The 27,324-nt window shown below is 39.6% G+C and overlaps 2 protein-coding genes across 2 annotated transcripts in view; one reads left to right on the forward strand and one right to left on the reverse strand.

Annotated features, from left to right (window-relative positions):
• Positions 1–1,008: 1,008 nt before the first annotated feature.
• On the reverse strand, positions 1,009–6,214 carry LOC119720371 (protein PBDC1-like). The gene is made up of 6 exons (XM_038190027.1): positions 6,051–6,214; positions 5,201–5,266; positions 4,178–4,237; positions 3,540–3,680; positions 2,538–2,649; positions 1,009–1,814 (listed from the first exon to the last, which is right to left on the reverse strand). The coding sequence occupies exons 1-6, from the start codon at positions 6,075–6,077 to the stop codon at positions 1,687–1,689; spliced, it is 534 nt and encodes a 177-aa protein (XP_038045955.1). The 5' UTR covers positions 6,078–6,214; the 3' UTR covers positions 1,009–1,686.
• Positions 6,215–6,535: 321 nt separating this feature from the next.
• Positions 6,536–27,324, forward strand: part of LOC119720446 (F-box/WD repeat-containing protein 11-like) — a 30,787-nt gene continuing 9,998 nt past the window's right edge. The window contains exons 1-8 of the mRNA XM_038190109.1: positions 6,536–6,764; positions 17,292–17,508; positions 19,446–19,632; positions 21,590–21,683; positions 23,390–23,527; positions 24,562–24,680; positions 25,676–25,781; positions 27,003–27,146. Of these exons, the coding sequence (XP_038046037.1) occupies positions 6,705–6,764; positions 17,292–17,508; positions 19,446–19,632; positions 21,590–21,683; positions 23,390–23,527; positions 24,562–24,680; positions 25,676–25,781; positions 27,003–27,146 (1,065 nt within the window). The 5' untranslated portion in view covers positions 6,536–6,704. The remainder of the gene's footprint in view (positions 6,765–17,291; positions 17,509–19,445; positions 19,633–21,589; positions 21,684–23,389; positions 23,528–24,561; positions 24,681–25,675; positions 25,782–27,002; positions 27,147–27,324) is intronic.

Consider the following 27,324-nt stretch of genomic DNA (forward strand, 5'->3'; position numbering starts at 1 on the left):
TTTCAATTTTCGGGGGGTCAACTGATGACTTTTAGGAGAAATTTCCATCTGAAGATGATCACCCCTGAAAATAGTCCTGAAGCCCATCGCCATTTTGAAAAACGATGCCTACACTCCATTGCAAAATAGAGCGCTTTTAGGGTCCAAATTACATCCAAATTACACAGAACTGCAAGCTCTCAGTCCTGTGCACGGCTTCCACCCATATTTTTTACAAACCCTCAAGTTCATGGCCCACAGCATGCTCAAATACTGAGGATTTTGAGGGCATGCAAATCGTGATTTGGCCGGCGTAGGCAATTTCGGACAGATTTACTGGTCTGCACCCTTAAAATCTCTGTTGGTATAATGTAGCGCAAACATGTACATAAAGCTACATGTATATGAAAAATGAAACAACCCATGTTCTATTTCCATACTTCCTAATGAGGATTAGGTGGTAAGTACCTATATCTTCGTTGTGAAAGAGACATGTCGAAAATTAGTGGAATATAAATGAAACCTATGCTCACACAATACACCGTTTGCAGCATTTTTATTTTCAAAAAATTAAATCCTATATTAATGCAATTAACACTGTTGGTAATGGTTACAAGTTTGTGGAAGTGCAAGCATTTCTCGTGCATCTTGTTCGTTTTAAACCAATAAAAAGATGTACTCATGTTTGAACCCTAATAAAAAAAACCCCGATACCCCAAACAACCCTCTTTGAAGAAAAAAAATACAATAATTGTCCCCTTTTGGGGGGGGGGGGGAGAGGAGAAATATAAACATTTCAATTCATGTTTAAATTCTGAAAAAAAATAAAATAATTTACAGATCAAACTGAAGCAAGTATGAAGTCATCTAAATTTGGAAAAAAAAATATCATATTTCTGTATGCAAACATGCACCACATGTTTTATATACATGTACTTAAAAGTAGGATGACGTCATGCATTGTTTTTCTGCAAAAGCTGGCTTAGCTGGGGAACTGTCTACATCAGTAATGTGAAATATCCACAATCCATGAACCACTGTCGCTATTCTTAACCGCAGGTAGGCTTAACATGCCATAATGTCAATGTCACTTATCGAGCGGATGGCTGAATACATCATACAGGCTGCTTTGAGTTCAGACCACAAAATCCATGTTGTACAGTTGAAGGGTTAGGAACCAAAAGCTCGGCCCAAAAGCAAAACAGAACGCAAACGTACGACGTCACATCAAGTAATCGCCTGGCAAAATTCTTAAAAGCTGAGCATGTTTCAACTCCAAAGTTTGGCCAGACAACAAATTTGCTGTGCATTATAACATTTCCTTGAAGTATGAACAAATCTTTAACCCTAACCCCTTGGGTATATTTACTAGAAAGTATCCTGAATCCGCCAAAATCCATCAATTTTGCCATGCAAAAAAAAAATGTGGTGGCCAGTGAGTCCATCAGAATCCACCAGTTAGCCGGGAGTAAATTTGTTGAGATCCTGAATCCATCAAAGTTCCCCAACTGCTCAATATGGAGGTATCCTGAATCCATCAAAATCTTGCAGTACCGCTAGGCTTCATGTCCTGAATCCATCAAAATCCCCCAACTTTTTCAATATTGAGGTATCCTGAATCCGCCGAAATCCGAGTCCCCCGAAACAGGGGTGTCGATTTTGATGGATTCGGGTACGTTAGGGTTAAAACTTGGCTAGATCCTCTCGTCAACTTGACATCTCCTTCTTCGCTGCCGCCTCTTCTTTCCTCTTCTCCTGTTTCTTGGTCCAGAGTTCCAGGTTCAGCTCCTCCCGATTCCTGGCGATCTCAACGGCGAAGAACTGTATCCTTGTGACTGGCATAAAAAAGTAACGACAAAAATTATCCTTGTAAAGTTGAATCATTCTCCCAAAAAATAAGGAAAAAAAGGATTATGTTGATGATTGCCGTATTGTGATGACTTTGTCACAATTTTGTAGCATCAGCGAGAGCATTTACCAGTCAATTTTACTACTTATGATGTCTGATCATCCAAATTAATGGGTAATGAGGGCCCATGCTAAGGTGGGATATAAACCCAGACCAATTGCTGAGCACATTTTGTCGTTTTTTTGTTTTCATCAACAAGGCAAATTGTTGGCACTTTCTGTAAAAATGAAAACACTTCTTGGCAACAGATCGACAACAGATTTTCTTGAAAAACTTGCCAAAACAGTTTTTCCTCTTGACAAGGACGGTTAAATGTTTGAAAATAGACAAAATTATACCCAATAAGAGCTCATATCACAAAGGTGAAGTCATAAATACACATTTTGGTTATGCATTTCTCCAAATGATACACCTCCAGAAGTCAACCCCCCCCCAAAAAAAATCCACTTTTGAGGCATTATTTTGAACTTAAACAGTATAACTACATTTTAAACATTGTCAAAATTTTGCAAAAAAATCTGAAAATAAAGAAAATCCTCTCCAACTTGTTTTTTTTTTTATTATTATATCTCCATTTCATTTTCTGACCAGAAGTGTCTGGTTTTAACAGCGCGTCAAATGTTAGACTTGTTCAATGTCAGCATCTCACCAAATATGGAGTTCTGTTCCGAGTAGTCTCCCTTGCAGTCCAGACGCAGCAACGTGCCAAAGTTGAAGTCCTCCACCACACCTTCGTACTGGGTGCAGAAAGGTCTCCATTTCTGAGTTTGAAGAACAAAACTGATTTAAATCGGAGGAATTGAAAGATCTCCATTATTTTTCACTCACTTTTCAGTCCAACAGAAATGAAATATTGAAATTTTTTTTAGCCAATTTACAACTTAAATCCTTAGTAAGATTTGAGGCTTTGCATGGTGGAGATACTGAATAATGAACATGATGAAAGGTTTGCGGAAACACCATGTGCGAACAATTTCTCAACTAAGAGAATGTTTCTGAAAAGAACAAGAGGTATAAACTCGACGTTCCGGTCAGTATGCTCTGACCGTCGTCAAGAGACAGTCAGAGCATACAGACAGCCACTCTCTTGAAGACGGTCAGAGCATACTGACCGGAACGTCGAGTTTATACCTCTGGTTCTTTTCAGAACCATTCTCTTAGTTGAGAAATTATTTGCACATGGTGTTTCCGCAAACCTTTCATTATTTAACTTAAATCCTAGTTGCCAGAGAAATTTCCGGTAACCTTGAAAACTTACTAATGCTTTTCTCCACAAGGCTTGCAAATGTTTTTTTTTTTTCACTAGATTTCTAAAAGTATAATTCTTTTAAAGAAGATTTTATACTACGTATTGCACCTTTTAAGATTTAAAATGGAAAAATTAGGAACATCAATGAAGTAAGATACCAGGGTTAAACTTTTAGGTTAAATTTTGTTCATTTAATTTATATCAATTGACCCGAGTCCAAATGATGTCAGGCTTCATTTCACATATGCCCTTCCTAACGTGGTTTTCGTCTCCACCTGGCTCCCGTAAGATAGTGGCAGAACTTTTACTCGCTCAACCAAACATACATCCAAACTCTCTAACCATCAACTTTACAATAGATGCACCGTGGTTTGAAATCAGTCAGGAAAAAAATTTACTGACCAACTTTGCCGCCTCAGATTTCAACTCTTCCTGGTCGATGACGTCGACCTTCAAGTCGGGAAAATGCTCTCTAAAGCTGTGGTAGATGTCATCGTCTTGTTTGGTTAACTTTAAGACACGATTATCCACGGAAGAGATCAGCTGTAGAGGATGAAAAAGTAAAGGCACAAAACATTTTTTCAACGGATTCCATTTTTTTTTTAACAGCCTGAATACATTCTGGGAAGGAAGTGCGTGACCCAGTACACATACAAACGCCCTCTATTGTTCTTAAAAAAACATTAGCAGAAGCTAGACCTGTGAACGTGGCTATATACATAACCACGCTCCTTTTATATCTGTGGACTTTCGAAAAAATTCTACAGTAGAAATTCGTATGGGCTCCATTTCCCTCGAATTTCTTTGGAATGACAGATCCTATGCCACTGGAAGTTCTTGGATAAACTCTTATGTACCGGTAAGTACTGAACATACAGTGCTCGTTAAATTTCGAGATTGTAAGTGGAAGGTCTCCAACTGGGATTTCGAACATGTCCAAAGTCCAGAGAATTTAAACGAACTGTGGCTTTGTTTATAGCCACGTTCACGGGTCTAGGAAGAAGCCGAAAAAAAGATTTCACATTCTAAACACAGCTTACGTTGAAGTACGTTTCGGCGTGATGGTAAGCCTTGATGGCCCAACGCAGCTCCAAGTTTTCCTGTGACAGAAAAAAAAAGTACCACAAAAATACGAAACGGAAAACAATCAGAACAATATAAAATTTTTCCTTTAGTCTGTTACTGGTAGTGTCAGCAACCATGTGCTACATTTGTACGTGTATAATCGACAACTGTGTCTAATATTTTGAAATTTTGCATCGGGCATTGTCGGAGAGGTGCGAACATCAAGAGGTGGTTTCAGGCTGGACAAATTCTTCCATTTTCTTGACTGTTTCAATAATACTTTTTGTGTCCAAACTCCAAAGGAGTCTTCACCCTTTCTAACAGAGTTTGAACTTGCACACATACATGAAGCTAAAATTTTGGTAATCCTTACTTTTAGGACCCCTTTCCTATATAACAATTATAAGGTTAAAAGACTCACCAAAACAGCTGACTAAATGACACTCAAAAGTGACATTCTGATCATATTTATTGACACATTTGAACATTTGGCAATGACACCTCTTGAATATCAGCAGGTTCGATTTTGTAGAAAGAGGGCAGGGTTTTCAGTTATGAGGGGTTAAAGATGACAAACAGAAAATAAATTTAAAAAGAAAGATGGCGAACTGCAAAAAAAGGTAGGAAAGTCACATTTTCTTTGAAAGCGCTTTCAAAATTATAACTAACATGAGTTTGTCTGAAGAAAAAAAGACTTCTTCAGCCTGCAAAAGTCACTTTGGTACTGGACAGTCATCTGCAAAAGTCAGTTTTGAACAGAACTCGTACAAAATAGAGGTGTCCTAAAAGTAAGGATTACCAAAATTTTGTTGGAAACAAATAAAAAGGAAATAATATTAATAGCCACTGTTGCTCTTCTGTTGACATTTTCAGCAACAATGTTCGGTACGTTTCGTACATAAAAACTGGGAGCCAAGGACAATATTCGGTATAGCCGAATGTTCGGTATAGCAGTGTTCGGTATAGCGACGTTCCACTGTAGTGTACTTCACACTCACATCATTGCCAAACTCCTCTGCCGGTCTTGACAGTACATTGACTGCTGCGGTCATCCCTCCAACACCCTGAAATAAGGAAACACAGAACACCATGCATGAAGAAATGAACGATGCACTGCCCATTGTCCGCAGAGAGCCGTGATTAATAATTTAAATTAACACAACCTGTTGGTATCCTAGGCTCGTCACATGTCTGTACATAATCGTAGCTATCGTTACGGCAGCCGTAATGCAATTTTCGAATGCTATCGTTACGGTATTTTAAATTCACCATTGGGAATCTATATCAGTTTTTTATCACATTTATGAATTATAACTACCCGTCCAACCTGGGCCCAATTTCTTGGCTCTGTTACCTGCTTATTGTAGCAGAAAATTCCATGCTTACGGCAAGCGTATTTCACGGATTAGCGAGGAATTTTGGCTTCTGCGCATAGCGTAACTAAGGATTCTGCGCTAGTCATGCTAGTTACAGGGTTAGCGCAGAATATTTCTGCTTGCGCTGCTGTAGTGTAAGCACAAAATGATGTTCGTCAGCACGGAATTCCGTGTTTTTTTTAAGGGAAATTTTCAAATAAAGTCCGAGAACCATTCGGTTGAATGATTGTCTGTTTCCAACAGCCAAGTCTAAAGATCCTGACGTCGTGGACGTTGAATACTTAAGTTGTAGGTCATGGAACCAGATGGTTGATATAGATTTGCAATGTTTCTGCAATGACCTAACGAGTAACGATAGCAGTTGGAAATTGTATCACGGCTGCCGTAACAATAGCCACAGCGAAGTTTTTGAATTAAATGAACACACAGTCACAGACTACAGTCATGACAGTCAGAGATAAGACGTTCTTACTAAAGATTTCATAACTTCATGATCCATTGTTTTCGGCCCAATGCAGTCGCAGAATTAAGTATGCACACGTAGTAGACGTACGACTAAAACTGCAAGTTGTCAGGTTGTGCCAATGTAACGTGTACGCGATGATTCATAGTATCACACATGCACACTGCATGCACTGTATCTCGTGTTATTTATTTTGTGACACAATTGTGTACACTTTGACGGTAAGTCTGGATAGTAGACTTCCTATTAATGGTACCAGACTAGATTTTATTTAAAAGCTTTAATGTGCAATTAATTTATCGTATAGACTTCAGCTACTTATCTTACCTTAAGCATTACATAATAAATAATTGTTAGCATAGAATTTACTTTTTAACAAAAAATAGATTCCAAAAAAATGTTATAGTAAAAAGCATATCTTAACGACTTTAAGTAGTATTTTAGACGTCACAAACCTTTACAAGCTCCATGGTTCCCTTCTCAAATGCGTGCAATTTCACCCATAGTACTGGAACCAGCGAAACTAAATCGACACTGCACTTTCTACGTAAAAAATAACATGAACTATTTTTGTGCACAATTCCGCGCATCAGGGTGGTGACGACGTTGTCCAGTCCACGACAGATTTGTCACCGTGAAATTTGACAATATCCCACAACAAAGATGGAGATCAGTACTATGAATGAAGATTCGGAGTTGATATCAGAGTTACCAGAAGGAACGGTGAGTATCTTTACCTCGTCTGAAAAACGTTTAATCACAAGTGTTTTGTTGCGTTTACTGGGCCGGCCAGTTCTTCATCAGTTCTTCGTTGTTCTTTGGCATTGCCGGCCATTGCCTGTGTGTTAACGAATAGGTCTAGTGCCAAACACTAATTTAACACTTACTTACTGGCATGACTGGTAATATTAACAATAGAAATAAGTTTTTAAACTTGGTTTTGCGTTATCCCTGCATTTTCCACTGTACGGGGGGACTCTGTTTAATTTTTAATTTTGTTCTAGAGCTAGCCTAATAAATCAGTGAGTCACTGAGTGCTAGGCTAGCCTAATTAAATTATTTCTTTTTTGTTTGTTGTTAATGTTATTGTTAACTTGTCTTAATCTGTATCATTATTAATGTGAAAATTGCGCATGAATCAAATTAAACAAGTAACACTAAGGCCCCTAACACTTACATTGTTGTACTTCCAGAACAGTGAGTAAGGTTTTTACTAGACCCACTAACTGGGCCGGCCCTAGAACTCCTTTTTTGACATGTGGGATGTAGTCTGTCGTACGCTACAACAGAGTGAACAGACCACATCCCAAATGTCAAAAAAGGAGTTCTAGTAGTGCCCCAGTTAGCAGTGGGTCTAGGTTTTTACAAACCTTACAGAAAGATCCAAAATTTTAAATTTTTTCAAACCTCCAAACTCTCCTGTCACGAAATGTTCGGCCTCAATATTTCACAAGTATTATCTTCATGTGGATACATGTACATGTAGGTACCTCTAGGATGGGTTGAGATCCATCAAATGTGACATACATTGACATACATGTTCTCGGTACAGTACTATGCATCAAACAAACATGGGTGGAATCGGTCCCGATTTTGCAGAAATCATGGAAAAAAATCCCCGCACTGAGACAACATTCACGTGCACATGTGAAACATGACGCGCCTGGGTTATGGCAGGGTTCGACCTTAGCGGTGGTCCGCTGGCCAAATGCCAGTTGAATTGCCGGCGGACCAGCTGAAACACCTTGCCAAGTGGTCCGGCTGGCCAGCCAAAAAAATCTGCGTCAAAAAAATGGTTGTTGTATTTATTTGGTTTCTTACTTACATTCGCTATTTTTTTCAAAAGAAACCTCCGTTATTTTTACAAATTCGATATGACTACTTCGCAACTCGATGTCACGGTGACTTTCATCATGTGCGTAAACCCAGCTCAATGCGGCGATGACTGGTTCCCGCCGCGCCAATTTAGAAGACACGATGAAAATGCGGTAACTAGTCTGTGCACGGCTATGCGATCGATTACTCCTAGAGCCTCATAGATTAAGAACCCCGCAAAATTGTTTTCAGCACAAAACACTAATTAAGTACAAAAACGTCCATCAAAATGCAGAAATTTCTCACAGAACCGCTCCACAGTTTGCCCCTAAACTCCGTACCACATCTCATGACATACTCACAAAATATGCGCAGAACAAACATCGCTGGATTTTGTCTTTTTTGGGGCTAAAATGATGAAAAATATGCCCTTTCCGGACTGAGCTACTTGAAACGTGCAGGATGATTTTCAGTTCGCGCGGAGCGCGCCGCGGGGGGTACGGTACAAGCACTTGTACGCATGCGCATACTATCATTTCGCTTGTACCGTACCCCCCGCGGCGCGCTCCGAGCGAACCGAAAATCATCGTGCACGTTTCAAGTGTCAGGTTGGCTCAGTGCGGAAAGGGCATATTTTTCATCATTTTAGCCCCCAAAAAGACAAAATCCAGCGATATTTGTTCTGCGCATAATTTGTGAGTATGTCATGAGGTGTAGTACGGAGTTTGGGGGCAAACTGTGCAGCGGTTCTGTTGGAAATTTCTGCACTTTGATGGACGTTTTTGTACTTGATTAGTGTTTTGTGCTGAAAACAATTTTGCGGGGTTCTTAATATATGAGGCTCCACTACGTGGAGCATCATACTTTAGTTCTAGGAGTAGCGATTGACAGCGCTAGCATGGCTATGCATTGTGCAGACGCCAGGCACGTGCTCTGTCAACTGGTCGGATTCGACATCGTAAAAATGCCAAGAAAACACCGATGGAGAAAGAACATTTTTTCAAGTTAATTTACAAAATTGATCAAGCTTATCTGTGTATGTATTTTCTGTGTTCATGAGTTCATTTTGAGATCGCACTACTCGTATTTGGAGTGATACATGCCCCGTGTTTCCCGAAATTTTTGACGGTAAAAACGGGTCTGTCGGCCCATGGTGGGCCGCTCACCACACACGCACGCATCACACACCTCGGAGTTTTGGCCAGCTCCCCGCGTCTTGACTAGCGTTGTGCATATGGTGCGAACAACCTGAATTTTCCATTATTTTTTGAAATTATCGAACGTAAATATATTGACAAAAATTAAAGCCTTTGGTTTTATTCACTTTTTGTTGCCATTTCGTGTATAGCTTTCGTAGTGCAATGAAACTAGTTCAGGCTAAAACTTCGCATATAATTGAATACCCCATTCAATCTGCATAAAAAAATTGGCAAAAAAGAGAAGAATTTCCGACCGACCGACCCTATTTTTGAAAGGCATGTAATCGGAAGCAGAACTATTTTTTTGGCCTAATTAAGGTAGGTTTTATTCACTTTTTGTGGCCATCTTTTTGTGTATAGCTTTCATAGTGCAATAAAAATAAAATCAGGCTAAAACTTCGCATACTGAGGCCTAATTGAATACCCCATTCAAGCGGCATAAAAAAAATGGCCCCCCAAAAACCCAAAAATCCGACCGACCGACCCTATTTTTAAAAGGCATGTAATCTGAGGCAGAACTATATATTCTTTTGCGGCCTCAGATCATGGAGGAAGAAAATAGACCTCTATTGCTCAGGTGACATGATGACATGGGTGTTGATGACAATAGTCTTGTTATGACTTATGTGAAACTGATTAACTGGTGGGTACACGCTGTATAAGACGGACCAGTCAAAAACCTGGCGGACCAGTCAAAATTCTAGCCAACTGGTCCGGCTGGCCAGTCAAAAAAAAAGTTAAGTGCAACCCCTGTATGGCCGTAGCATACATTTGTAAGCGGGAAACAAAATTGCATGTGGGAGTCTAAAGAGCCAATCACAGGGCGCCTTGATTGTTTATGTTGAGTATGGCATCCAACAGCTTTTAGGGTCCGACTCCGCGTCACACTAGGGTGCATCAACAATACACTGCCAAACAGATTAACTTAAAGTTGTAGTAAGCAATGTTGAAAACCAACAGGAATGTCACAGAAAGATGGCAAGGTTTTTATAATGAGGGAGATGAAAAAATGATGAAACACTGAAAAAAAATCTGATGTGGGCGGGAATGAGAAACTGGTTCATTTTTTTTTTTGGCCTAAAATAAAGATGGTGATCACAGTGAATGCTCAGTAGTCAAAACTGTATTTATAATTGCATTGCGTCAACTGTAAAAACTGGTAAGAAAAATTGTGTATTCCAGAAAGTGTGGACCTACATTTTTGTAACACTAACAGTAACTGTTCAAAATCACAAAAAATTTGCTCTAAATTAAACAACAATTGATTGCTTTTAAAGGTTGAAGAAGTCATTTTGGAACTGATAAGAACACTAAAAACGAAAGAGCGGCCTGTAACTTCACAATCACCAACTTTTTACATCCACTCTAGTAGGCCTACAGTCTTAACCAGTTCGTGCCGGGATTATTTCGACAAGAACGAAACGTGGCACGGAATTATTATTCACTCGACCTCAAGCCAGATGGGTTGAAGCCATCACCCTCAGGCAGCACACTCGTATTTCCAGCCCCGCTCACTGCGAGCGGGTCTCTGACGACATATTTCCGCCCTCGCTCCCTAGGTGTTTATCTGTCATCCGTTCCGAATACCGCTAAACCTTTGCGTGTACACGTCATCTGGCCCGAACTGGTTTAGTGAAAGACTTAGCGGTGTCGAAATACTTCGTATCATCATTCAGAAAGGTTGTTGTCCACATTGGTGTTCAAAGGCCTAGTTGTAATTTTAAGAAATGAATACATTTGGTGTCTACATGTACCATGTGTGTTCCGTAGTAATATCGTTCCACTGACGTGTTTAGTGTTTTGTGTCAATTTGTTTCAGAAAAACAAGAAAAAAACAGTGTCTGTTTTTCTAATGATTGTTGATTCAAAATATTTATCTGGAGAATAAATTTCTTTTCCAACAATGTAGACTGATACAAATGTTTATGAAAATATCAATTTATTTTTAATAAATATATACTCTCTAGCCCTCAGCGGGCTTATTGCCCTATCTCCCCTCCTTAGCCTTTCTGAAAGTACCCCATTGAATTTAACAGGATCCACCAACTGCTAAAAAAAATGAATTCGGCTGAATTATCTAGATTCTATTGGCCCTACAAAATTCTACAGAAAAACAATTAGAGATCCTTTGTTCACCACTGGAGTCAGTGTGGTCCCAGTGGAGTTGCTAAACAATGGTGGACTGAAATGACTAATAGAACTCAGCAGAATACACATGTACATGTATGTACATGTACATTGTACAGGAGCTGCAGGTTGTACACACAGTGTTGTGTTGTATGTAGCATCGTGTGTGTAACAGGAGCACATTGCAGAAATCTTAATCTTAAAGGGAATAAACAACATTTGCAAACATCGAAAAATAAAACTACCAAGTTTTTACGAAATACCTTACTAGGATGTTGGTAAATGACAGTCTAAAGCATCCTGTAAAATTATGGCACCTGGTGTCAAGTCATTATCAAGAAAATGGTATTTTTGTATACATTTCCAACGGTGGTCGGCCGACCTGTGTTGGAAAAACCTATTTTTTAACTACTGCATCAAATTTACCATTTTTTCAGACCAAATTTTGTTTGCTATTGGTTACATGTTCATGAACGGGTGCAGGCCAGCTAGACTGGTTCCCTTACCTTACAATTTTCCGACATCTATAAATTGATCCATTTTATCTTTGGTGGAGTAAGGGAACCAGACTACTTAACCATTATTGTTTTTCTTGGTTTTTCAAGCATTTTCGAACACAAAACTTCAAACATGTCAGTTAAACAATATTTGATCTACATGTATTATACTAACCCCTCAAATAGTTCATTTCTGAAAATTACAGCAAAAGCCAATGATGTACATTCCCTTTAAGATCTGTAAATAAATTATACACGGGTGTGTACATGGGCGTATTCAGGTATTCAAACCGTGGACGAAAAATACCGGTACCAGAGAACAAAAGAGGAAAATATCGTCCACGATTCCCAGCATACATGGATCCGCGATTGGGGTCGTGTACAAAACATATGGGAGTCTTCCTAAAAAGTTAAGAGTACAAACAAAAGAGGGACAATAGGACGTCCACGATCGACAGTGTGAGAACTGTACCCTATGGACTGGTACAATGTATGGGCATGATGGGCTTTGTCATAGGACTAACTTTGTGTGGGCAAATCAACAGTAATTATTAATAACTTTCAATCCTGCGCAGTGAGTAGCCTTGGAATGAGATGACTAATATAAAGGTGGAGTTTTCCTGCCGCAGTACTGTGTACATGTACGTGTGTACATGACATACATGTATGTTCATGGACCATTTGGAAGTGTTCCCTAATGCCTGCATTTGGGGAATGTGCAAAAAATGTACACTTGTAGTGAGACATGTCGACATGCTTGCCTCATGACTACTTGCAGCTCCAATTTTCATGTTATACGTACAAGAACACTTGGATTTCGTTGGTTGTGTAAGACCATAGTCTAGCATAATGGTATCAGTGCAGGATGTTGATGCATATTGTTCATTATGAGTCGCCAACGTTAGTGTCCCTTATGGTCTGTGACAATATCAATCACTTGTACATGTACATGGATTCATGTGCATATATGTACATGTACATGAAGTACATATTTCTTGAATCACAGATGAAACTTATTTTCTGATACGAAATGTCTTAACCTAACCCCCTAGGCCCTTTTTGCTATGAACAATCCTCAATCCTCCAAAATGTTGCTCTTAGGCAAAAAAAAAAAGTCTTTGGTTTTTGGTATGGAGCTTGCCCCAAAAGTGGTGTGGCAACGCAGCTTTTGTTTTTTGTTTTTACTTGTTTTTTCTTCAAATGTCGGCTGATGACTGCAAATGGTGCCTGACTAAATTTAGTGCAAAATGTATGGGAACCCAGAGAGGCCACATAAAGCTTATACTCGATCGTCACCGCATCTAAAAACACGTTAAAATTGTGCAGCAGCAGGATTCCAGTTAAAGAAGTGAGTTTGGCGGTTTTGAGACATCATCTTACATTGAAAAAAAAACTTTTCAATTTTGCCGACGGGCATGGCTACGGCGTCGCGCGCGCAGACCAGAAACTGGAGCTTTTTTTTTTTGGCCTTACGTTCAAATGAAGGATGCCCAATGCCTCAATCCTTCAAATCATCAGACAGTCCTGCATCTCAAAATGTGTCCATCCTCAATCCTCCAAATCATCCTCTTCAAACACCATTCATCCTCAATCCTCCAAAACCCATGAATGTGCTTCAACACCATTCATATTCAATCCTCAGGCATGCAACTTTTCCTTGGATCCGTTGATTTCCTCATTTTTTGCTCTCACGAATGCCATTACAAATTGAAAAAACACTGTACAAACTCTAGTTTGTTTTGGAGGTTTTCCTTGTTTGTTTCTAATTCTAAATTCCCATGCTTGAATCCTCCAAAATCCTCATGTTTCTCAAACACTATTCATCCTCAATCCTCCAACAATCCTCCAAAACTGCCGGGAGGATTTTAGAGGATTGAGGAGGGTAAGGCTTATTAAAGATGTATTCCCGTGTTATTTTCGACTTCCACCTCGAAAATATATATTTTTTCCACTGCTATTTTCCTAGCAATGAAAAAGTTAGCCTATTCATTATTGAATGAGACACTGAACCACCAAAAAAACCACTGAAAGTTCAGGCTGTTGTGACTGTTTTCAGGCTTACATTTTGTAATTGAAAAATTCCCAGGAAATCCTGATTCTTGGAAACAGACTTTGATACACACATGTACAATACATACATAGGAACTAGTCAGAATCAGTAAACATTAACAATGCTAGATCCATGTAGTATTTGGGGAGAAAAAAAGAAAGCGACCAAAAAAAAAATGTACTAAATTGCATGCGAGGTACCGATATGATTCTGAAAAATCAATATTTATAAGGAACATTTTCAGAATGTGTTTGTGTAGACCACAAGCTTTTGTTTCCTCTTGATCAATTATTCATATCAATTCATAGAACACACTGCCAAAAACATTTAAAGAAATGGGGGAAGGATAAAACCAAGTTGCCCTCGTAATTAAGAGTTGAGTTTCATGCACCAATTGAAATTATGCTGAACTCCCACAGGGCAGACATATCAGATTCCTATGCAGTATGGGTCATCAATTACCATACTCATATCTTGTATGATATGCAGTGTCTTATAACCGGTTCAGACCTGCGCTGTACGCTCGCATGCCATAACAGCGATTCAGAATTTTGATGTGAAATCTAAGGCAGGGCTATGAAATTTCAAAGTTTATGTTTGTTGGCTGCATGCGTGTGTATTGAAAGCACCTGCCTATAATAAGTACCGGTATTACGAGGCCTATTGGCTTGGCTGTAGAGACGTTGGCCAACCATTGCTCTGGCAGTATAGGGTTAGATGGAAGCTTGTTTTTTGTTTGTTGGGTACAGTCTTCCGACGCATACGTGTCGTTCTTTACCGTAAGGGCGTCATGCGATCCTGCTTTTACGATAGTACATGAACCTCGCCATCAGGCAACACCGGTTCTTAGGATTAGTGATTGGTGGGGAAGATATGATGAATAAAAATATGAATGACCTAGTTAGGATGGACTCAGGTTTACATACATGAACATGTACCAGTATGTACACACTGTACCGTACCGGATACATGTGGATGTATTGCAAATTCACCTGAAAAACAAAGTCCCAATTATTTAACAACAAGTTATCCGTGTTCCATTGTTGTAATGTCTGTTTATTATTTACCTATAATGTCTATTTATTATTTAACTATACAAACATTGAAGGAAATTTTTTTTTTTACATAATTTTGTGTACGACAGCTGCACTTTTGAAAGATACATTGTACATGTAAATGTACATGTGTGAATGTACATGTACATGTACATGTACATGTACTGTACATGTACATGTACATGTACATGTACATGCAGGGTTTGTGTATAGTTTTTGCACTGCTTTGAACTGCCTGCTCAGTTTACACTTTTGAATAAACAAAGAAAATTCACAAAGTTTTAAAATATCAGGGAATAAAAGACATGTACATGTACATGTATACCAAAAATAAAATGTAGTACATGTACATGTATGTAACTGTACACGCACATTGTACATGTACATGTACATGCATACTTTATGTACATGAACTTTCATCTGATGAATTTACATGTACATGTACAATGTACATATATACATGACATATACATGTACTATGTACGTTCATCATGCCTGTGCATTGGACAATAGCTGTGTTGCCAACCACGGTCGTTGAAATTTATGCAAACTGTAGCCCACCCATACAAAACGAAGTTCATTGTTAACAAAGAGAGGTCAGTTGTGTTCAAGTTAGAGGAAGTCCCTAAGTTTTGAAATACCTGTTGCAGCTGCCAAAATTGTCATTCAAGGAGGGATTTTCCCCAATTCACATTCATTTGTGTAAATATTGTTCTGATTCTTGGATAGCAGTACTACTGTACATGTATGTGCAGTGTACATGTACATGTACATACAGTAGTACTAGTAAGCATCATGTCTACAAATGGCTGTGGATATGAATGAATTTCTGCATGTATACTGAATTTTTATCCTTGTGGAGACATTTCTTTGTTCTCGTGTAGTAAAGTTTTTCGAATTTGAAAGTGAAGTTTCAAATTGCTCTTATTTTAACCCGAATTAATTTCTTCGGCTGCATTTCAGACTTAATATCCCTTTTCTAAAACTCTTCCTTTTGTGACTGATCAACCCACCTTGGAAATTCCTAGTTTTTGAGTAAAATCCATATATCTACATGTATTTTGTAAAAACCTTGTGGAGACGTACAGTATTCATCTATAGAAATTGCCCTCTGGAGACGTATACAATCTTTTGTTCCCTATTGTGTGCACGTCTCCAGAGGGCACGGTGTATCAGATCATACAGTCCTGTTTATGTATGTACATGTACATGTATGTACCTACCCATACAGCATTTCGTAACCTCTCGACAAAAGTACAACAGGAAAGGTGCATGTACATGTATCTATGTGAAATAATGTATGTGTGGGAATTTGTATGGAGATCTGTGCATGACATGACAATGTACATGTACATTGTACAATTCGAGAGTGTTCGTTGTTTGTGTACATTGTCATAAAAGTATTACAAATAATAACATGCACCTGTAATTTGGTGGGTTTTTTTGGGGGGGGGGGGAAATTTTGATTAGAACTGTGTTATTTTATTATTATTCTTACTTATTTCTGGTAATGAAACCAAAGATTCCTCAAAAGCGCCCTAGGCACTGTAGCTCGCAAGCCTGAGGAAACCTGTAGAGGGAAGACAGTGAACAAAATCACAGTTTTAGACGTGGGCCGGAAAACCCCTGAAGGATATTCTGGGGAAAAACCCACGGAATCAGGCTGGGACTGTTGCCCATTGTGTATTTACAATATCAAATCTGCCTTTGAGCACAGTGTTCCTGGTACATGTACATGTATGTGTACACGTAAGCATTGTATGTAGTACTGAGAAACAGCTTAACAAAAGATTTTTTGTACAATGTGTATGTACAATGTACAAGTCCAGTCCACAAATTGTTATTGAAATTTTTTTCAACCCAATGGGACATACATGTACATCATACATGTACATGTACATGTATGGAGTATGTGAATGGGCAAGGATTTATTGATGTCAAATACACAGATTGACAAGGCATACAGTTCACACTTACACCTGTCTGTACATGGGTTGGCCGTAGATTTTGGATTTTCCACCAGGGTAGAGCCTCTCTACCCTGGTCCTAAGCAGGTCTGAATTTCGACCCAAATAAGCGCTGGACCCGAGTAGGAACTGTGCTTTAATTAACCCTAACCCCCTAGTAGTAGTTCTAAGGACTACCCTGCTAAATCCAACAGAGTCCAACCGGAGTTTCCTGCTCAATCCACTGTGCCTCATTTTCAGTTGTCTGCTGAATCCAACGGAGGCCAACTTGGCGTTGTAATGCGGTTCAGTTGCCTGCTGAATCCAACATTTTGCATCAGGAATGCACACAAGGGTTTACTGCTCAATCCAACAGGCTCCATCGGGTATATGATTTAGTTGGATCCTGTTGGATTCAGCAGGATTAGGGTTTTAATCTTGCTAATGTGAAACTTAAAAGAGATTCTTCAAAACTTTGCGGTTTGACGCGGGTCCAGCACAGTGATTAATTTTTTTGGTACTTGTCTCATAATTCTGTTTTTTTTCCTTCCCCTCTACCAGACGATACCAGTGAGGTCACTCTCCCGCAACAAGGAACCCTCGCCAAACTATGAAGGGGAGAAGGAGACATGCCTCAAGTATTTCGACCTGTGGAAGGAGAACGAGCAGTTGGAGTTTGTGGAGCACCTGATAGCGCACATGTGCCACTACCAGCATGGCCAGCTCAACTCCTATCTCAAGCCCATGCTGCAGAGAGACTTCATCTCGGCGCTACCCAGTGAGTGTGGCCAGTGGCGTATTTAGGGTCTAATTTATGCAGGGACACTTAAAGAGGGTCATTATTTCCTGGAAGGGCGACTCTCAGTGGGCAATGTCATATAATCCTGAATTTTAAGGGGCGGGAGGGGAAAGGCGATTGGCCGGGGGGGAGGGGACCAAGGGCAAATGAAGGGGGCACAGCCCTCATGCAAGGGAGGCTTTGTCCTTTCTTATTACAGGGTGAGTAAAAAAAAATGAAACCCAAATGTTGGGACCATTGTTTTAGGGAAGTTCTGCATGTAGCATTTTTAAAATCTAGGATATGAAAGCCCAATTCATAAGCTTTCTTTTAGTACAAGAATCATTCCAATCACTCATGTGCTTTTTAAGTTACAGAACTTTAAACACAACCACCGTTTTAAGGTTCTGTTCACAGATCACATAAAAGTTCGGTGTTCTTTCAGCAAAACGAAAAGAAATCACATAGAGATGTGTGCGTGAATTGTTTTCGTTTTGCTGACAGAACGCACACCTTTTTTGTGATCTGTGGACAGAACCTAAAAACGGTGGTTGTGTTTAAAATTCAGTAACTGGAAAAGTACATAAGTGATTTGAATGATTCTTGTACTAAAAGAAAGCTTATGAATTTGGCTTTCATATCCTAGATTTTAAAAGTGCTACATGCAGCACTTCAATAAAACAATAGTCCCGACATTTGGGTTTAGTTTTTTTTTACTCACCCTGTATAGGCAATTTATTGTAGCTAGTCTCAAGGTCAACTCTAGTACAGTAAACTTTCGTTAACTCAAAGTCTGATACCTTGAAACTCTGTTTAACTCGAACTAGTACTCCATTCCTGTCAAGAGATTAGGATTTTATACCCCCATACCTCGAAATATCCGCACCGTTACCTCTTACCTCAAACTTTTGTATGGCCAGTCCATGCAAAATGCCGCCAAAACAGTCACAAAGAAGCATTTATTTAAACAACTTCGCAAAAATGTTTTAACTCCAACTTTTGTTCGGCCAATCCATAGCTACTGCTGCCGAAACAGTTGCAAAGAAGCGTAATCAACATCGCGAAATGTTTTTCATGACTTGCTACTGCCCAGCAGACTTGATCTTTTCATGCGGGGATGCAGCTTGTATGCAACGTTGTAATCAAACATCAGACTCTGGAAAGCTCAATTTTTTTTATCCATTCCCTTGGGGTTCGACTTCATGGGAGTTTTGTACTGTACTTGATGTTCTCTTCAGATTGATTGCTTAGTGGTGATTGCGCTTAAACTGTCATGGGGCATCAAGCCCATCCTAACCCTGCTGAACCCAACAGGATCCAACTATATCAAAGGCCCGTTGGAGCCTGCTGGATTGAGCAGTAAACCCCTTGTACAAATGTACATGTACATATTCAGAGTCGGATTCTGTTGGGTACTGATAAATAACGCCAAGTTGGACTCTGTTGGATCCAGCAGACAACTTAGAATTAGGTACAGTTGAATTCTGTTGCATTTAGCAGGAAGTAATCGTTGGATTTAGCAGGGTAGTCCTGAGGAACCCCTAGGGAGTTAGGTTTAATGCTTTTTTACTGTACATTTTTTATGTAATTACTGCCAAACATCCAACAGTTTACAAAGTTTCACCATTTTTATCCAAACAAAAATGGATGAACTGAGTTAAATTTTACCTGTTGTGACAGGTCAAATTTAGTTGTGCTTGTTCGTTCTGTCTAAGTCAGTTTTTGTGTCTAGATAATTTCACCCTGTGACATGACGCCCTTTCTCAATCTGGCAAAAATCCTCCAAAATGTCTCGGTGGATTTTGAAGGATCTGCGAGAATTAGGGTTCAAATATTGGATCTACCCAGACTTTCGCCCAAAGAAGACCAGACCTGTACCGATTAAGTACCTTGTAACTTGTTCCTCATCCCTCCCAAACTGTCTTCTTCCCCCACAGAAAAAGGTCTAGACCACATAGGGGACAAGATTCTCTCCTACTTGGACGCCAAGTCGCTCTGCGCGGCCGAGTTGGTGTGCAAAGAGTGGAAGAGGGTCATATCAGACGGGATGCTGTGGAAGAAACTCATCGAGCACAAAGTCCGGACCGACGAACTCTGGAGGGGGCTGTCAGACAGAAGGGGATGGTAAGAGAAAAACTTTTCAAGTCACGGAATTTTGAACACAACACCGTTTTAAAGTTCTGCCCACGGATCACAAAAAAAGGACATGTAAGTGTTCTTTCAGCAAAACGAAAACAATTCACATGCATCCCTATGACAAATGTATGAGAATTGTTTTTTTGTACATGAAAAGCACATGAGTGATATGAATGATTCTTGTACTACAAGAAAGCTTAAAGCCAGAGTCCATCATTTGCAGCTATCCAAAAAAGTAACTGGCGTAATTATTGTTGAAAAACATACTGGTTGAAAGATAGTAAGGGGACTAAACTCCCTGTGAAATTATTCTTTCTGGCAAGCTCTCATTTTGAAGAAATCAACGAAAGAAGGCATTTCCAACAGTGCGTCTTAAAAAGCACCGTAGGAAAATTTAAATTAGTAGTTCGTTTTGTTATTCGGCGCAGCGTGCGCAAGCATTGGCACAACGCACAGGTTGCTATAATTCGTCGGATCAGTGCGCGACATCGCGTAAAGCTGCAATTCAACACAATTCGAAACCTGATTTAGCAACTTTTGATTTGAAATTGAGATCCTAGAATGCTGTTATTCTCGGAATATACAGCTGAAGCTGAGCTGAAACTTCATCAGGTTAGTAGTTCAGTATCCTTCATTAGATTTTGAACTCTTTTGTTGCTTCAAACGAACAAAATGCACAAATTACAAATGATGGACTGTGTCTTTAATGACTGAGCTTTCATATCCTAGATTTTGAAAGTGCTCCAGGCAAAACTTAATTCAAAAATTGGTCCTGCCTTTTGAGTTTCAGTTTTTTTTACTCACCCTGTACATGTAGTATCTGAAAATACTTCCGAGACTGAAATTTTGGGGTTGGGTCTCCAGGTGGCCATGTTTTTTTCAATCGGGTACCTGGTTCCCGTGCTTCCCGTAAATTACACATCCCTACACTTGGACTTGCAACTGAATTGCTTGTGCTTTATGACTTAACCCTAACTCCCTGGCGTCTTTTACTAGGAACTGGACCAAGTCCATCAAAATCCATCAATCACTTTGCGTCCAATACAAAACTGTACATGACATAATGGAATCCACCACTGACGCACTGGTTGACATTCATGGACTTGCGACACATGGCTTTTATCACAATAGCAGTACAGGAAGCTAGGCAAAATCAGTTGGATACCCCTAGCACTGCTTCAGGCCATTAGGCCCAAGTCCATCATACTCCATCAGTATTTAGTCACGCCAGGCCTTCTGGACCAAGTCCCCCAAAATCCACCAAAATGGGGGGGGGGGGGGGGGGTGGATTTGATGGATTTGGGGTGGTTAGGGTTAATAGCAACAACTGTGCAGAACAGCTTGAAGTTCAAATGAAACAAGTTCTACAGTTCTAGATGAAGTTCGTCAGTTTTAAAATGACCTTACACAACTGTCTAATGCCAGTTTCTGTTTTAGTTTCATGAAATTCATGTATTCACAATTTACCTCAACTATATCTGTAAAATGAAAATACCAAAAGTCATTGACATCATGTCGGAATAACAGTGACTACAAAACCTAAACTCAGTCATAGTCTCACAAACTCTGCCTTTTTTTTTTACATACACTGCACTTGTACTTGCACTTTTCACGATGTTTGCATAACCGGCCGATAACCCGTACACTATTTATTCTTAATTACACCCTGCATATCCGGAAATCCACGAGGATTTGCTACGCGCTCTACCAACATCCGTTTGACATTTTGAAAGTTGGTCGGCGCTTAATTTCCCCACGTACTTGCAGTCAGTCTTGCCAATTATCTAAGCACTCTTTTGTCATCCATATATGCGTACCACTCATGTACGTGTACTCGCGGATCTTTGTTCAGCAGATAAGTTTCATCAATAATGTATTTTTCACTTGTTCTCTGTTCACGTCATTAACAAGTGTAATTTTTTTGTTGTCTCTGTTTGGATTCTAGGGGGCACTATCTCTTCAAGCCCAAGCCCGGAGAAACGCCGCAATCGGATATTTACTTTAGGAAGCTCTACCCACGAATTATTCAGGACATAGAGGTAATTAGCTTGATTCAGTTTTGTATTTCTATATCTCATTCAAGATTCTTTGTGGAGGATAACTTAAAGGGAAAATACAACATTTGCAAACATCAAAAAATAAAACTACCAAATCATTTTGAAATACCTTGCTGGACTGTTAGTGAATGACAGTGTAAAGCATCCTTTAAAATCATGGCACCTGGTATACTGTCATTTTCAAGAAAAGTGGTATTTTTGTATCAATTTCCAACGCTGGTCGGCTGACCAGGAAAAAACTGGCTTTTTTTTTTCAAATACTGGCCCCAATTGACCATCGCACTTGTTTGCAATCGATTACACACCTATGAACGGGTACAAGCCAGCTAGACTGGTTCCCTGACCTTACAAGTCCCCAATGTATGTAAACTGCTTTGTTTCTTCTTATATGGAGTCAGGGAACCAGACTACAGGAAAATATTGTTTTTCTTGGTTTTTATAGCATTTTCGAACCCAAAACCTCAAAAAAGTCAGTGTAACTATATTTGCTATAAATTTCCAACCCCCCAATTCCATCCATTTCTGAAAATTACAGCAAAAGCAAATGATGTATATTCCCTTTAAACATGTATGTACGTATCTTTACATTCGTTCCAGTGATTGCCCGAGATTTACATTAGTTGCTCTTTAATTTGCTTTTGTTGCTTCAAGTGGTTTATAAGGATGCATGCCAATTGGTTTTCTTGCGGTTTTCCTCGTTTCGTGTTATTGTAAGACATTTATATTACCACAAATTGAAAATGCCTGTGAAACATAATGAGCCAGTCTCATATACTGTTTCTTTTTCCTGTAAATTATTTATCTTAGTTGGTAAAATTCTAATCTTTCCAAAGTTTTTAACATTTTCTCGGAGCGGCTGAAGTCGAAAGGAAACAAGCTACATTTGTAATTTAATTCCAATGATAGGAAATGAAATGAGTTTTCATACTTCCTTCTTCAAAGGGAGATTTTTGAAATCTTGGCTTCGTCTCAAGTTTCGCTTCAGGCTTGTTACAACTGATAATGTAGTAACCAACGGATAACATATCACCAACCGATAATGTCACACAAATTGACAATTTTGTATCTCTAACGGGTAATGTGACAAAAAATGACGGATACTATAGTAATTGTCGCTACACTATCATCAGTCAATTTCTGTTACATTATCGGTTAGGACTGATAATGTAACAATTGACTCATAGTGTAATACATTCTATACTACATTATCAGTCAATTTTTGTTACATTATCGGTTAGTGATACAGTATCGGTCAATTGTTGTTACATTATCGGTTGGTGATACGTTATCCATTGGTTACTACAGTATCAGAACAACAAGGCTCCATTTGCATGATTTTAGTTGCAAGACTGTGGCTTCCAACAACTCTAATTTCTTACCGAACATAAAATCCTATTTGGTAAAAAAAAGCCAGGATTTTACAATTTGGCGTATTTGGTTTGAACAGAAAAGCTTCTAAATGACTCTGGAGCAAGATGCTTTGCCGAAGCTAGAGTTGAACCGTACGATCCAAATTCTCCTCGTTGGATCCGGGTCCAACACCAAGATTTCAGGGAACCCTTTTCACTTATTCTTGACTGGCAAGAACCCAACATGGCTTGTACACGGGTCCGGCGTCTACACGGGCAAAAGCCAACCCTGGTCGTTGAAAGTTGTGGTCATGTGTTTCACTATCTCTCCGTTTTCAGAATATAGAGAACAATTGGCGGTGCGGCCAGCACGAGTTGTTCAAAATCCAGTGCCACAGTGAAAACTCCAAGGGCGTGTATTGCTTACAGTATGACGACCAGAAGATCGTCAGTGGGCTTAGGGACAACACAATCAAGGTAAGTGGAGCTGCGTTTAGTAGACCAACGAGGTTTAAACCAAATAGCCCTGGATCCTTAACCTTAGACATTAACAAGGAACCTTCCCGAGTCCTCAAAAGTACAGCACTGTAGAAACAAGCGCGAGTGCACAATAAGCTCTGGCCCAGTTCCGGAATGTCTCACTTCATATGCAAAATAGCCGCGCATGCGCATCGATCGAGACAAAGGGGCGTGCTGCGAACACGTTCGCCAAGAGTGCATTTACTGACGACGGCATTGCATGTGGTCATTTTTTTGTCAGTTGGTAGTTATATTTTATGGGAAACTTCGTGGGCTCGTTTTTTGGTCAATTTTCCGGGGACAGACCGACCGACCGACCGACCACAGAGTGACATGTAGAAGCTCCTGCCAGAGTTTGAAAAACAAATTGCACATTCCTTTTACTTCAGGGGTGAGATCGGAAGAAAATGGAAAATCCCTGAAATAATCGGCAGAGGGTTTGAGGATCAGTGGGGGATACTTTAAAAAGCCTGATATCAGGAAAAATCCTGACCCCTGGTACTTACACAAAAATGTACATGTTCATTTAAGCCACGTTAAAATCCTCCAAAATGTAGTGAATCTTGAAAGAGTCATGATAAAAGTTACCCATTTAAAAATTACCAATTTTATGACAATAACAGACTTGAAACTCTGGCCGTGTAAGAAAGTTGTGACTGCGGCTGGAAAATAACACATGCGCCTATGGAAGCCACTGGCTTGTGGCTACAGCCAATTCCCATAGACATGTGTGTGTTACTCCCAGCCACTGCCAGTTGGTTCGGACACGTCCTCTGACTTGGAATAGCTATTTACGCTCTCCTGAATTCTCTATTTAGCATGTTTAGTATTATTACTATTGATAAAAGACAATAAAGAAAGAAAAATTCAGTCTCAAAAAAACGTACAGAAAGTTAAGTTTAACATCTTGAGCAGCTCCAAATTCTTACTTTTTTGGGGATTACGCACTTAATTTCTCAATTTTCTCCTGAAAATCCTGTGTTTTTTTGTAGATCTGGGACCGTCAAACGTTGCAATGCATACAGGTGCTCACTGGTCACACAGGCTCCGTACTGTGCTTACAGTACGATGACAAAGTCATCATCACTGGGTCAAGTGATTCTACAGTCAGGTGAGAGCCATTGGGGTGATTTGGGTGGATGGGCTAGTGTCCGGGGAGGGGTGGGGGGGGGAAACAACCAACAAAAAAGGTTCATGACAAAAAAATTACATGTTTGAAAGGGCTTCATGCGATTAATTGTATTTGTTTAAATTACTGTACTCATTATTATTGTTATTAATTACTTCTGGTAATGAAACCAAGGATTCCTCAAAAGCGCCCTAGGCACTGTAGCTCACAAGCCCGAAGAAACCTGTAGAGAGGAGGAATTACAGTTTTAGAGGTGGGAGGAAAACCCCAGAATGATATTCTAGGGAAAACCCACGAAATAAGGCAGGGACTGAAAACCCAATCCACTTATTGACCCAGGCGGGATTCGAACCCTGGTCACAGCGGTGGAAGGCGAGGAAAGTACCGCTACGCCAACCTGACTCCCCATGCGGCTATGATGGCCAATTTTCAGCTCAATTCACAAGATTGTTGCATGTACCAAAGTAAAATTTATTAACCCTAACCTTCATCTTATTGCAAAATCCATACATTGTGGTGAATTCTACACCCAAACTTTTGGACTCTGATTATGGTGGTGTGCCTGACCCCATGTAAAGCATAATCAGTTTACTAGTGCAGTACTCACTCCAACAGATTCCAACGAAACATGCAGTTGGATTTTGAAGGGTTGGGGTGGTTTTAATATAGGGTTAATGATGACTTAAAATGTAGGAAAGTGAACATTAAGAAGAATTGTATTGAGCAACCATTGTTTCGATCAGAAATATCTCGGAAGCTGCAGGCCAACAAATTCTGGTTTTAAATTTAAATATTACAGTTGAACCTCCCCTCCCAACCCTCTCCCCAAAAATGGACAATTGCAACAAAACAAGCAAGTTGTCGCATCTGCAATCACTAAGCCATATTTTGAATAGTTTAATCACATGAGGGATTGCACTAGATTACCATTAGCCTAGTGGTGATGAATTGATGGGGATCTTGATCTATTCTTGCAGAGTATGGGACGTCAACAACGGCCAGATGCTGAACACACTCATCCACCACTGCGAGGCAGTGCTACATCTCAGGTTCAGCAACGGCCTGATGGTCACCTGTTCAAAGGTACGTTTGTTGTCGGCTGCTTGGTGCCGTACATCTCTGAATCTCATTTCTGGGTCAATATTGGCGTTCAGTGAATGTAGGAGACAGAGTTTGTTGACAAAATAAACATGGGTAATGTGTGTAAAACATAGGCTGATATCAAAATGAAATGGCCTTTCCTTTTGACTAGTTACTTAAACTTCACAAATTGTGAATTAGAGAAAATCTAAAATTTAGTACGATTTGAAAACCCAACTGAGTAATGTTGTCGCCTGAACCATCCCAAATCCACTGTTACTTTACATGGGGCTGGCTGGTATCTCCAGGAATTTACCATCTGCTTACTACATGGATGTAGGCAGATTCGAATGTACATGTGTCGGCTCTGAAAAATATCTATGTCATTATTTGGGTCATCACAAAGGTACTGTTTAACTTATAATCTTGGTAAAGGATATTTGGGATACAGTCAACTCTCGTTAATACAAACTCAGTTGGACTTTAGCCAAAACATTTGTTGTATCAGCTGTAGTTTGTATAAACAGGAGCATCGGTCCCATTCATTGTGCACATAAATGCACAGTCGGGACCAAAGCTTCATGTTTGCTGATTGCTATAACCAGAATATGTTTTAAAGGGAATATACAACATTTGCAAACATCAAAAAATAGCACTACCAAGTTTTTACGAAATACCTTACTAGGATGTTGGTAAATGACAGTTTAAAGCATCCTGTAAAATTATGGCACCTGGTGTGAAGTCATTTTCCAGAAAATGGTATTTTAAAAAAAATTTCCAACGGTGGTCGGCCGACCACCTTTGGAAAAACCTAACTTTTTTTTCAACTACTGCTCCAAATTTACCTTTTTTTTTCAGCCCAATTTTGTTTGCTATTGGTTACATGTTCATGAACAGGTGAGGCCAGCTAGACTGGTTCCCTTACCTTACAATTTTCCGGCATCTGTAAATTGATCCATTTTATATTTAGTGGAGTCAGGGAACCAGACTACTTGAACATTTTTGTTTTTCTTGGTTTTTCCAGCATTTTCAAACACAAAACTTCAAACATGTCAGTTAAACAATATTTGATCTATTATACTAACCCTTCAAAGAGTTCATTTCTGAAAATTACAGCAAAAGCCAATGATGAATATTGCCTTTAACAGAGTTTGTATTATTTTTTTTGAGGGGGAGAGCTTTTTTTAACAAGAGCTGTGATAAATTTTTTGCGCCTCTCTGTAGGACCGGTCCATTGCAGTATGGGACATGCGGTCGGCTACCGAGATCAACCTCAGGCGAGTGTTAGTCGGTCACCGGGCGGCGGTCAACGTCGTGGACTTCGACGACAAGTACATCGTCTCGGCTTCCGGAGACAGGACCATCAAGGTAAAAAGCTTTGGGACGGGCGATAATAGGGAGGTTTGGCATCTGAATGGATACGTGCACTCGTATGTTTAGCTATCTGTAATCATTATGGACCATTTTATTGTTTCGTATCATGTACGCGTATCCATACCCTTAGTTATTGGAACCGTTACCAATAAAAGTAGTAATCTAAAATTTT

This window comes from Patiria miniata, unplaced genomic scaffold, assembly GCF_015706575.1.
Source record: "Patiria miniata isolate m_02_andy unplaced genomic scaffold, ASM1570657v1 HiC_scaffold_9, whole genome shotgun sequence".
Lineage (NCBI taxonomy): Eukaryota > Metazoa > Echinodermata > Asteroidea > Valvatida > Asterinidae > Patiria > Patiria miniata.